Source organism: Mus caroli, unplaced genomic scaffold (genome assembly GCF_978045245.1).
Source record: "Mus caroli unplaced genomic scaffold, Mus_caroli_1 scaffold_9, whole genome shotgun sequence".
Classification (NCBI taxonomy): domain Eukaryota; kingdom Metazoa; phylum Chordata; class Mammalia; order Rodentia; family Muridae; genus Mus; species Mus caroli.
The window spans coordinates 30,009,166-30,022,917 of NW_028227264.1; the positions used below are offsets into that span (position 1 = coordinate 30,009,166).

At 41.1% G+C, this 13,752-nt stretch overlaps 1 protein-coding gene across 3 annotated transcripts in view; it reads right to left on the reverse strand.

Annotated features, from left to right (window-relative positions):
• Nkain2 (sodium/potassium transporting ATPase interacting 2) overlaps positions 1-13,752 on the reverse strand; it is a 1,169,480-nt gene that overhangs the window by 572,826 nt on the left and 582,902 nt on the right. For all 3 annotated transcript variants that reach the window (XM_021173756.3, XM_085842724.1, XM_085842725.1), the window contains exon 3: positions 54-134. In XM_021173756.3, coding sequence (XP_021029415.1) covers positions 54-134 — 81 coding nt within the window. The remainder of the gene's footprint in view (positions 1-53; positions 135-13,752) is intronic.

Below are 13,752 nucleotides of genomic sequence, written 5' to 3' on the forward strand. Positions count from 1 at the left end.
AGAAGATTCATTAGCATAGGAATGCTGACTCAGGAAATCAGAGGGTAAATTACCTTTGAGAGATCTCCAGCCTCCAAGTAGAAGCAGATAACAAACACATTCCAGGTCACCCAGAGGACTAGCCAGACAGCATACTGTAAAAAAGCAAGGAAAAAACCAGAATTATTTGAATTAGCTTAGGCAGGGGTAAGTAGAACTTGAATTTCTGAACATTCAAATAATAAAATTAGTGTAAAAATAACTAGATATGTTCCCATCTAAAGAGCAGGCTTAGATATTTCTCACTCTCTTAGTTTCTTATGAGGTTTTATGGTCTCAGAGCCCATACAATATTGAAAGACAATTTTTAAGTTTTTATAACAGAGGAAATACAATCCCCCATTTCTAGGTAATGGGTTTTTGGTTTATAAACATAGAGGGAAGTAGATGATCCAATAGAAAATCCAAATATGTAAAAAGAAAACACTATGACAGTTGCTTCTGCAAGCTTTCTTCAAGTTATTACATTTATTTCCAATGTAGAGGTCTTCATATCTGTGTGTATAGAATTTCTTGTGTATTATATGGATGCATCACCTGTCAATTAAAAAACCTATGGCCTATAGGAAAGGGTAGAATAGAAGGTGGGACATCCAGGAGGCAAAAAGAATTCTGGGAGATTTAACAGGAAATATGACAAGATGTGTGCATGGAACCTGAGCACAGGTAACCCTCTACATGGCAGAATATAGGTTAAAATAAATGGGTTATATTAGTTATGATCTAATAAGAGAAAATCATAGCAATATGGCCGAGGTACTTTTACATATATTTTGAGTCTGAGTCTTACTTCTGGGAGCATGGGATTGCGAAGAGAGAACAAGACATAACATGTGTCCCATGTTTTCAGCTCATTCTTTCTCTATTTCATTCTCTTCTTTTCACTTTTGTTCATCTTCTTATGTTATCCTCTCACAATTCCTATGACAAAGCAGTAACCATCTAACAATTATGCCTAACTTCATTTTCTTGTTTACTTGGATTATATTTTGCAATAGTGATGTATATTCTTAAGAAGTTCTGATCATCCCATCAAACAAATTATTTTAAACATCTAGAAGTCAATAGCCAAGAGTAACTTGGGAAATAACAAAGGCCAGAAACAAATTACTCATGAATTCATGTCAAAGGAAGGAGATGGTTGCTGCAGGATATTTGATCACACTGTGAACCTGGAGATTATGCTATTTACTGGAAAAATCTGTTTTAGTTGTGTTGTGGCTCACCCTAGCACACACCTTTAATTCACGTACTGTTTGTTGTAGACAGGATTAAACAAAGCAAACCATAGTTCAAGAGGCAGAGCAACCAACCAGCTGACAGGGAACAAACATAGGAAAAAAACAGAGAGAGGAAGAGGACGTCAGAAGGACAGATAGACACACAGGAAATAGAAAGAAGGGACACTGAGTTTGAGGGGTTTTGAGATGCTGTGGAGGAGAGCTTCCTATTGTGTGTGTGAGGTGTATATTTTTTATTGGACATTTTATTTATTTACATTTCAAATTTATCCTTTACAAGATTTCCCCCCAAGAAACCACCTATCCCACTCCCTCCTGCTTCTATGAGGGTGTGCCCCCACCCATGAACCTACTCCTGCCTCCTTGCCCTTGCATCCCCTTACACTGGGGCATCAAGCCTTCACGGGACCAAGGGCCTCTTGCTCCCATTGATGCAAGGCCATTCTCTGCTACATATGTGGCTGGATCCCTGGCTCCCTCCATGTATACTCTTTGGTTGGTGGTTTAGACTCTGGGATGTCTGGTTGGTTGATATTGTTCTTCTTCCTATGTGGTTGCAAATCCCTTCAGGTCCCACAGTCCTTTCTCTAACTCTGACAGATAGCTTCCTTTTGGGACATGGGCTGAGAAGGAAGGACAACTTGGTGCTTTCTTTGCTTCTCTGTGCTTTCAGGCTTTCACCCCAGCATCTGGCTTCTCAGTCTTCGTTAGTAAAATTGAATGATTGGATTTTTCTTAAAAACAACAGATGTGCTTTAAAAGATAGTTATCACATTGGAATCATTAAAGTTTATGTAACAGGATTACAAAGAAGGAAAATGGAAATTAAGCATAGCTTATCTTTAGAAACAAAATATATAATATTTTAAAAAAAGAGGTGGGTAGCTGGAGCGCAGGGTTGCCTGACACCCGCCAGCTACCCACGACCCCCGCCGCAGGATTTTGGGACTGCTGGTGAGTGGAACACAGCTTCTGCTCCAGTCCAATCACGCGGGACCTAAGACTGCTCTGGTTGGGGAGAGAGAAATCCGGCCTACATAGAGCCACAAGCCTCTTCCTGTCAGAAAAGCACCGGGGCAGCTGGGGCGCAGGGTCGGCTGACACTCGCCAGCTACCCACAACACCCGCCACAGGATCTTAAGACTTCTGGAGAGTGGAACACAACTTCTGCTCCAATCCAATTGCGCGCGGGACCTGAGACTGCATTAGTTAGGGAAGCAGAAACCGGCCTGAGTAGGGCCACAGGCCTCATCCGGCCGGATCAGCGCCGGGGTAGCTGGAGCGCAGGGTTGCCTGACACCCGCCAGCTACCCACGACCACCGCCGCAGGATTTTGGGACTGCTGGTGAGTGGAACACAGTTTCTGCTCCAGTCCAATCATGCGGGACCTGAGACTGCTCTGGTTGGGGAGAGAGAAACCCGGCCTACATAGGGCCACAAGCCTCTTCCGGTCAGAAAAGCACCAGGGCAGCTGGGGCGCAGGGTCGGCTGACACTCCCCAGCTACCCACAACACCCGCCACAGGATCTTAAGACTTCTGGAGAGTGGAACACAGCTTCTGCTCCAATCCAATTGCACGCGGGACCAGAGACTGCATTAGTTAGGGAAGCAGAAAACCGGCCTGAGTAGGACCACAGGCCTCTTCCGGCTGGACCAGCACCTGGGTACCATCAGCTACCCACGAACCCCGCCACAGGATTTAGAGACTGCTGGTGAGTGGAACACAGCTTTTGCTCCAATCTTTAAACAGTGACAACGATAACAACTAACCCCAGAGATTACCAGATGGCGAAAGGTAAACTTAATAATCTTACTAACAGAAACCAAGACCACTCACCATCATCAGAACCCAGCACCCCCACTTCGCCCAGTCCAGGGCACCCCAACACACCGGAAAAGCTAGACACGGATCTAAAAGCATATCTCCTGATGATGGTAGAGGACTTCAAGAAGGACTTTAATAACACACTTAAAGAAATACAGGAGAACAATGCTAAACAGGCAGAAGACACTAAAGAGGAAGCACAAAAATCCCTTAAAGAATTGCAGGAGAACACTGCTAAAGAGTTACAAATCCTTAAAGAAAAACAGGATAACATAATCAAACAGGTAGAAGTCCTTACAGAAAAACAGGAAAACACATCCAAACAGATGATGGAAATGAACAAAACCATACTAGACCTAAAAAGGGAAGTAGACACAATAAAGAAAACCCAAAATGAGGCAACACTGGAGATAGAAACCCTAGGAAAGAAATCTGGAACCATAGATACCAGCATCAGCAACAGAATACAAGAGATGGAAGAGAGAATCTCAGGTGCAGAAGATTCCATAGAGAACATCGGCACAACAATCAAGGAAAATGTAAAATGCAAAAAGATCCTAACTCAAAACATCCAAGAAATACAGGACAAAATGAGAAGACCAAACCTACGGATAATAGGAGTGGATGAGAATGAAGATTTTCAACTCAAAGGACCAGCAAACATCTTCAACAAAATTATAGAAGAAAACTTCCCAAATCTAAAGAAAGAGATGCCCATGAACATACAAGAAGCCTACAGAACTCCAAATAGACTGGACCAGAAAAGAAATACCTCCCGACACATAATAATCAGAACAACAAATGCACTAAATAAAGATAGAATACTAAAAGCAGTAAGAGAAAAAGGCCAAGTAACATATAAAGGCAAGCCTATCAGAATTACACCAGATTTTTTCACCAGAGACTATGAAAGCCAGAAGATCCTGGACGGATGTTATACAGACACTAAAAGAACACAAATTCCAGCCCAGGCTACTATACCCAGCCAAACTCTCAATTAACATAGATGGAGAAACCAAAGTATTCCATGACAAAACCAAATTCACACATTATCTCTCCACGAATCCAGCCCTTCAAAGGATAATAACAGAAAAAAACCAATACAAGGACAGGAACCACGCCCTAGAAACAACAAGAAGGTAATCCCTCAACAAACCTAAAAGAAGACAGCCACAAGAACAAAATGCCAACTTTAACAACAAAAATAACAGGAAACAACAATTACTTTTCCTTAATATCTCTTAATATCAATGGACTCAACTCCCCGATAAAAAGACATAGACTAACAAACTGGCTACACAAACAAGACCCAACATTTTGCTGCTTACAGGAAACTCATCTCAGAGAAAAGGATAGACACTACCTCAGAATGAAAGGCTGGTGTGATGGTTTGTATATCCTTGGACCAGGGAGTGGCACCATCTGAAAGTGTGGCCTTGTTGGAATAGGTGTGACCTGGTTGGAATGGGTGTGTCACTGTGGGTGTGGGTATAAGATCCTCACCCTAGTTGCCTGGATGTCAGTCTTCCACTAGCAGCCTTTGGATGAAGACATAGAACTCTCAGCTCCTCCTGCACCATGCCTGCCTGGATACTGCCATGCTCCCACCTTGATGATAATGGACTGAACCTCTGAACCTGTAAGCCAGCCCCAATTAAATGTTGTTTTTTTTTTATAAGACTTGCCTTGGTCATGGTGTCTGTTCACAGCAGTAAAACCCAAACTAAGACAGAAGTTGGTACCAGAAGTGGGGTATTGCTGTGATAGGCCTGACCATGCTTTTATTTGAAAGAATGTGGATTTTGGGACTTTGGATTTGGAAAGCAGTGGAATGCTTTAAATGGGGCTTAATGGGTCATCCTAGTAGGAATATGGAAGATTTTGTTGCTGGGAGTGATTTGAACTGTGTTGACCTGGCCCAAGAGATTTCAAAGGAGAAGAATTTCAGAATGTGGCATAAGGACTGGTTTTGTGGTATTTTGGTGAAGAATGTGGCTACTTTTTGCCCTTGTCTGAAAAGTTTGCCTGAGGCTAAGGTGAAGAGACTTGGATTAATTGCATTGACAAAAGAAGTTTCAAAAAAGCCCAGCAGAGACTTTGTTCTCTGGTTAAGTCTTATGAAGAAAAGTTTGAACAAGCATAGCAAGCTTAGAAAGGAAAAATATAAAATATATGAGTATTAAAGGAGTACCAGGAAGTGAATGGAGCAAAATCTTGTGTTCTAGGAGATAAAGATTAAGGGAGTGGGACCTTGGGGCAAGATCCTACCCAGCTAAATTAGATCCAGGCATGGTGGTACACACCTTTAATCCCATGAGACAAGCATGCTGATCTCTACATTCAAGCTCAATCTACAGAGCAAGAACCAGGATAGCCAAGCTTAGGCAGTGAAGGATTTAGAAAACATAAAGCTAGTGATAATGTAATAATACAAGGGGATCATGTTCTAGTTCCTGTAGGCAGCAGAACTCAGCAGCTTCAGCCATGTGCCTCTGGCTCTAGAGTTAAGAATGGAAGGAACTACTGGGAAAATTGATGCTGGTTAGCTGGAGCTAGGGAATTAGCGGTGATTAAGAAGAGACCAACATCGTTGAGGTGAAATCTTCTGGAAATTGTTTTCTGGGAGCACAAAGAAGCTGTGTTCCAGAGATACCCAAGGTTGTGCCTCATGCTGCGGCTGGACTTGGTAATGTGTAAGAGTCACTCAGGTGGTACTTTTTAGTGAAGGAATGAAGGGATCATGGAGAGAAGCTGAGGCTTAGCACTGTGAGAGGCCAGGGAAGCCCATTGGAGAAGGTGAAGCCTCAGCTGTAGTTGATGGCCCAGGATTGAAGGGGTCATGCAAAGGATTTGAGGCTTGGCACCCTGAAGAGAGCCTATGAGAGGCTATTGGTGAAGCCTAGTTGGAGTGGAACACCCCAGTGTATTGGAGATGTCAGTACCATGGGATGATCACCAAGAACAGCAGCCGTAATGGAGTGGATCAACCTGAGCATAGAGTGCTACAGAGGACAGAGATGGAGAAGTGATGCCAGCCCTTAGGAGGAGTCCAAAAGATCAAGTGGAATCCCAGACATTGAAAGAAGAAGCTGTAACATTGAAATTGCCTTGGAGACTCAAAGATGTTAAAGATGCCAGAGCCATGGGATACATGCTGAAGAAAGCTGCTAACAGGGAGTGGAACCAGCCCAGGAGGAAGCAGTTTGTTGCAGTCAAAAAAGATGAAAAAGGAGTGAAGATCTGAAGATCACTTTGACATCAGCCATGGTGATGCAGAGTTTGGAGTTTGCCCAGCTGGTTTCCTGCCTTGCTTTGGGGATTACAGTTAATTAAGTTGAATGAATCTCAGAAGAGACCTTGAACTTTGGACTTTTAACATTGTTGCAACTGCTATAGACTATGAGGACTTTGAAAGTTGGACTAAATGCATTCTGCATTATGCTATGTTTAAGTATGGCCCCCATAGACTCATGTTTTTGAACAAGTCTATGGGGACCAGGGAGTGGAATGTGATGGTTTGTATATCCTTGGACCAGGGAGTGGCACCATCTGAAGGTGTGGCCTTGTTGGAATAGGTGTGACCTGGTTGGAATGGGTGTGTCACTGTGGGTGTGGGTATAAGATCCTCACCCTAGTTGCCTGGATGTCAGTCTTCCACTAGCAGCCTTTGGATGAAGACATAGAACTCTCAGCTCCTCCTGCACCATGCCTGCCTGGATACTGCCATGCTCCCACCTTGATGATAATGGACTGAACCTCTGAACCTGTAAGCCAGCCCCAATTAAATGTTGTTTTTTTTTTTTTATAAGACTTGCCTTGGTCATGGTGTCTGTTCACAGCAGTAAAACCCAAACTAAGACAGCTGGAAAACAATTTTCCAAGCAAATGGCATGAAGAAACAAGCTGGAGTAGCCATTCTAATATCTGATAAGATTGACTTCCAACCCAAAGTCATTAAAAAAGACAGGGAGGGACACTTCATACTCATCAAAGGTAAAATCCTCCAAGAGGAACTATCAATCCTGAATATCTATGCTCCAAATACAAAGGCAGCCACATTCATTAAATAAACTTTAGTAAATCTCAAAGCCCACATTGCACCTCATACAATAATAGTGGGAGACTTCAACACACCACTTTCACCAATGGACAGATCATGGAAACAGAAACTAAACAGGGACACAGAGAAACTAAGAGAAATTATGAATCAAATGGATCTGGCAGATATCTACAGAACATTCTATCCTAAAACAAAAGGATATACCTTCTTCTCAGCACCTCATGGTACCTTCTCCAAAATTGACCACATAATTGGTCACAAAACAGGCCTCAACAGATACAAAAATATTGAAATTGTCCCATGCATCCTATCAGATCACCATGGACTAAGGCTGATCTTCAATAACAAAATAAAGAATAGAAAGCCAACCTTCACGTGGAAACTGAACAAAACTCTTCTCAATGATACCTTGGTCAAGGAAGGAATAAAGAAAGAAATTAAGGACTTTTTAGAGTTCAATGAAAATGAAGCCACAACATACCCAAACTTATGGGACGCAATGAAAGCATTTCTAAGAGGAAAACTCATAGCTCTGAGTGCCTCCAAAAGGAAACTAGAGAGAGCACACATTAGCAGCTTGACAACATACCTAAAAGCACTAGAACAAAAGGAAGCAAATTCACCCAAGAGGAGTAGACGGCAGGAAATAATCAAACTCATGGGCGAAATCAACCAAGTGGAAACAAGAAGAACTATTCAAAGAATCAACCAATCAAGGAGCTGGTTCTTTGAGAAAATCAACAAGATAGATAAACCCTTAGCCAGACTCACTAGAGGGCACAGGGAAAGCATCCTAATTAACAAAATCAGAAATGAAAAAGGAGACATAACAACAGATCCTGAAGACATCCAAAACACCATCAGATCCTTCTACCAAAGGCTATACTCAACAAAACTGGAGAACCTGGATGAAATGGAGAAGTTCCTAGACAGATACCAGGTACCAAAGTTGAATCAAGATCAGGTTAATGATCTAAACAGCCCTATATCCCCCAAAGAAATAGAAGCAGTCATTAATAGTCTCCCAACTAAAAAAAGCCCAGGACCAGATGGGTTTAGTGCAGAGTTCTATCAGACCTTCAAAGAAGATCTAATCCCAGTTCTTCACAAACTATTCCACAAAATAGAAACAGAAGGTACTCTACCCAACTCATTCTATGAAGCCACAATTACTCTGATACCTAAACCACAAAAAGACCCAACAAAGATAGAAAACTTCAGACCAATATCCCTTATGAATATTGATGCAAAAATCCTCAATAAAGTTCTTGCTAACCGAATCCAAGAACACATCAAAACAATCATCCATCCTGACCAAGTAGGTTTCATCCCAGGGATGCAGGGATGGTTCAATATACGGAAATCCATCAAAGTAATCCAGTATATAAACAAACTCAAAGACAAAAACCACATGGTCATCTCGTTAGATGCGGAAAAAGCATTTGACAAGATCCAACACCCATTCATGATAAAAGTCTTGGAAAGATCAGGAATTCAAGGCCCATACCTAAACATGATAAAAGCAATCTACAGCAAACCAGTAGCCAACATCAAAGTAAATGGTGAGAAGCTTGAAGCAATCCCTCTAAAATCAGGAACTAGACAAGGCTGTCCACTTTCTCCATACCTATTCAACATTGTACTTGAAGTCCTAGCCAGAGCAATTCGACAACAAAAGGAGATCAAAGGGATACAAATTGGAAAAGATGAAGTCAAAATATCACTTTTTGCAGATGATATGATAGTATATATAAGTGACCCTAAAAATTCCACCAGAGAACTCCTAAGCCTGATAAACAGCTTCGGTGAAGTAGCTGGATATAAAATTAACTCAAACAAATCAATGGCCTTTCTCTACACAAAGAATAAACAGGCTGAGAAAGAAATTAGGGAAACAACACCCTTCTCAATAGTCACAAATAATATAAAATATCTTGGCGTGACTCTAACTAAGGAAGTGAAAGATCTGTATAATAAAAACTTCAAGTCTCTGAAGAAAGAAATTATAGAAGATCTCAGAAGATGGAAAGATCTCCCATGCTCATGGATTGGCAGGATCAACATTGTAAAAATGGCTATCTTGCCAAAAGCAATCTACAGATTCAATGCAATCCCCATCAAAATTCCAAATCAATTCTTCAACGAATTAGAAAGTGCAATCTGCAAATTCATCTGGAATAACAAAAAACCTAGGATAGCAAAAACTCTTCTCAAGGATAAAAGAACCTCTGGTGGAATCACCATGCCGGACCTAAAGCTCTACTACAGAGCAATTGTGATAAAAACTGCATGGTACTGGTATAGTGACAGACAAATAGACCAATGGAATAGAATTGAAGACCCAGAAATGAACCCACACACCTATGGTCACTTGATCTTCGACAAGGGAGCTAAAAACATCCAGTGGAAGAAAGACAGCATTTTCAACAAATGGTGCTGGCACAACTGGTTGTTAACATGTAGAAGAATGCGAATCAATCCATTCCTATCTCCTTGTACTAAGGTCAAGTCTAAGTGGATCAAGGAACTTCACATAAAACCAGAGACACTGAAACTTATAGAGGAGAAAGTGGGGAAAAGCCTTGAAGATATGGGCACAGGGGAAAAATTCCTGAATAGAACAGTAATGGCTTGTGCTGTAAGATCGAGAATTGACAAGTGGGACCTCATGAAACTACAAAGCTTCTGCAAGGCTAAAGACACCATCAATAAGACAAAAAAACCACCAACAGATTGGGAAAGGATCTTCACCTATCCTAAATCAGATAAGGGACTAATATCTAATATATATAAAGAACTCAAGAAGGTGGACTCCAGAAAGTCAAATAACCCCATTAAAAAATGGGGCTCAGAACTGAACAAAGAATTCTCACCTGAGGAATACCGAATGGCAGAGAAACACCTGAAAAAATGTTCAACATCCTTAATCATCAGGGAAATGCAAATCAAAACAACCCTGAGATTCCACCTCACACCAGTCAGAATGGCTAAGATCAAAAATTCAGGTGACAGCAGATGCTGGCGAGGATGTGGAGAAAGAGGAACACTCCTCCATTGTTGGTGGGATTGCAAGCTTGTACAACCACTCTGGAAATCAGTCTGGCGGTTCCTCAGAAAATTGGACATAGTACTACTGGAGGATCCCGCAATACCTCTCCTGGGCATATATCCAGAAGATGTCCCAACCGGTAAAAAGGACACATGCTCCACTATGTTCATAGCAGCCCTATTTATAATAGCCAGAAGCTGGAAAGAAACCAGATGTCCCTCAACAGAGGAATGGATACAGAAATTATGGTACATTTACACAATGGAGTACTACTCAGCTATTAAAAAGAATGAATTTATGAAATTCCTAGCCAAATGGATGGACCTGGAGGGCATCATCTTGAGTGAAGTAACACAATCACAAAAGACCTCACACAATATGTATTCATTGATAAGTGGATATTAGCCCAAAACTTAGGATACCCAAGATATAAGATACAATTTGATAAACGCATGAAACTCAAGAAGAATGAAGACCAAAGTGTGGACACTGTGCACCTTCTTAGAATTGGGAACAAAACACCCAGGGAAGGAGGTACAGAGACAAAGTTTTAGCTGTGATTAAAGGATGGACCATTTAGAGACTGCTGTATCCAGGGATCCGTCCCATAATCAGCTTCTAAACGCTGACACCATTGCATACACTAGCAAGATTTTGCTGAAAGGACCCAAATATAGCTGTCTCTTGTGAGACGATGCCGGGGCCTAGCAAACACAGGAGTGGATGTTCACAGTCAGCTATTGGATGTATCACAGGGCTCCCAATGGAGAAGCTAGAGAAAGTACCCAAGGAGCTAAAGGGATCTGCAACCCTATTGTTGGAACAACATGATGTACTAACCAGAACTCCGGAGCTCTTGTCTCTAGCTGCATATGTATCGAAAGATGGCCTAGTCGGCCATCAATGGAAAGAGAGGCCCATTGGACTTGCAAACTTTATATGCCCCAATATAGGGGAATGCCAGGGCCAAAAGAATGGGAATGGGTGGGTAGGGAAGTGGGGGGCGCTATGGGGGACTTTTGGGATAGCATTGGAAATGTAATTGAGGAAAATATGTAATAAAAATATTAAAAATCAAAAAAAAAGAGGTGAAGCTTCTTTAAGAAGGGAATCGAACTGACTTTCAGATTTAATAAGTCAAAATGTGGTAATTGACTGGAATGGTGGTATCAAGAAGTAAACAGCAGGTGTGGGTTTGCTTTGACAATTGAAATCACAGGATATTATGATATTTCTAGTTAAGTAAACCCCCTGACTCACATCCCTTTGACAGGGAGTTTCATATCTTTGTACTACAATTCAAGATTCCCCATGGTTTTGAACCATTCTACCTGTGACTCACTCATTTGAGCTCATCCCTATTGACATCCCGGATTCCAAACACAGATGGCTTTCTGCTCTATAGATTTAAACTCCATTATTCTTCTCAGGCTCTTTTACCTTGTGATTTTTTCATCATTGATCTTTTTTTTTTCCTCTACACATTACTCCTTAGATCCATCAATATTATATTTTTCTTTAAAGGTCACATAAAATATCACTTGCTGACAGTCACGCAGATATATCTGGCTGAGGCTTTCATAGTGTTTCAGTTGATTCTACTTGTCTTTATTTAACCTCTAATTTCACCTTCAATTTTTTATATATGTTTGTAATATACAAACAATAATATGTTTAGGAAATAATATTTTGTGTATGTTTATCTTCCTAAATTCTTAACAATACCTTGGCTAAAATAGGCATTTAGAAAATATTTTTATTTGATATTTTCTTTATTTACATTTCAAATGTTATCCCCTCTCCTGGTTTCCCCTCTGAAGACCTACTCCCCATTCCCTCCCCCTCCCCTCCCCCTGATCACCAACCCATCCACTCCCACTTCCTGGCCCTGGCATTACCCTACACTGGGGCATAGAGCCTTCACAGGACCAAGGGCTTCTCCTCCCATTGGTGTCTGAATAGGCCATCCTCTTCTACATATGCAGCTGGAGCCATGACTCCGACCATGATTGTTGGTGATTTGGTTGGTGATTTAGTCCTTGGGAGCTCTGGTGGTACTGGTTAGTTCATATTGTTGTTCCGCCTATGGGGCTGCAAACCCCTTCAACTCCTGAGGTCCTTTCTCTAGCTCCTTCATTGGGGACCCTGTGCTTAGTCCAATGGATGGCTATGAGCATTCACTTCTGTATTTGTCAGGCACTGGCAGAGCCTCTCAGGAGACAGCTATTATTTTTAAATCTGTGAGTAAATGAAGTGAAACTGAGAGCAAATGTTATTCTCAGTTGCAGAATGCAGACCCTCCTCACAGACTTAGTTTTTGCAGGCATCCTATGACCATTATGTAATTTGAAGAATGATAAATTTTGGAATGCAAGTAGTGATTCCAGACCTCTTTAAAGATGTTCCAAATGCTATATAAGGGTTTTATTCTATAGACCACAGAGTAAAGAAGGTCAAATCACATGGCCCAAGAATGAAGAGATTTGAGATGCTACATGAAATGTGGGCTGATGGTGGGACTTAGCAATGGAGGAGCTGAAGCAAAGGAGGATCTTGATCTGTAGAACATGGATTCTATGAAATGTTTGAGTTTGATCCATGTATGTATTTAGCTACCTTACTTTAGTGTTAAACTAAAATAGAAAGTTGTTATCAGGCTTCAAATTACATTTTGGTAGTTGATAAATATGATTGCGTTTAGTTATAAATTGTCAGTGATTTTTTTTCCAATAAACTATATGGCTAAGTCTTTAACTTGTTCAAATAATAACAATTATAAGGGTCTGCACTAACCTGTTTCCTCTTGCTACACTGAATGGATTGGCAATAGTTGTCCTTAGCTCAGCCTCGATGTAATTGGAAAGGACATTTTGCCCAGAAGAGCTCCCCTAACAAGATGACAAAGTATCACCTATCCTGTAGTTTTCTTCAGTAAAAGGAATCTTAATTCAGTCTCTCTCTCTCTCTCTCTCTCTCTCTCTCTCTCTCTCTCTCTCTCTCTCTCCCCCTCCCCTTTCTCTTTCTGTGAAAAAGCTTGTATTTTACTTTTTCAGATAAAAGCTTAAATGTGTTGATGTATTATCTGTGATAAGAGAAAGATTCTATTTTTTGATGAAATTCTCTTTTCAAGAACTGATGCCTGAAGCATCCAATAGAACACTGGAGAGACGAGAGACTAATGCAATTTGAGTCTTACAAAAATGCTGAAAATGCTAGCTATAAAGGAATTAATGATTCATCACGAGTTCCCTGTTATGCTGTGTCTCTAAATCCAAAATCAAATTAGCTAAATAAAGCATAGTTAAATCTTTTAATTGTGGTAGGCCAGTGTCTAGGTACTTGTATGTCTGTGTGTATGTATGTCTGTGTGCAGGCACACATATGCCATGACACACGTGTGGAGGTCAGATGACATCTTTCAGAGTCTGCTTCTCCCCTTTAAGTAGCATCCATTGTCATCAGAGTTTCTGGCAACCATTTTTATCATTTAAGTCATCTAACTGGCCTGCATATTAGGTAGGGATGGAGATTGTGTTAT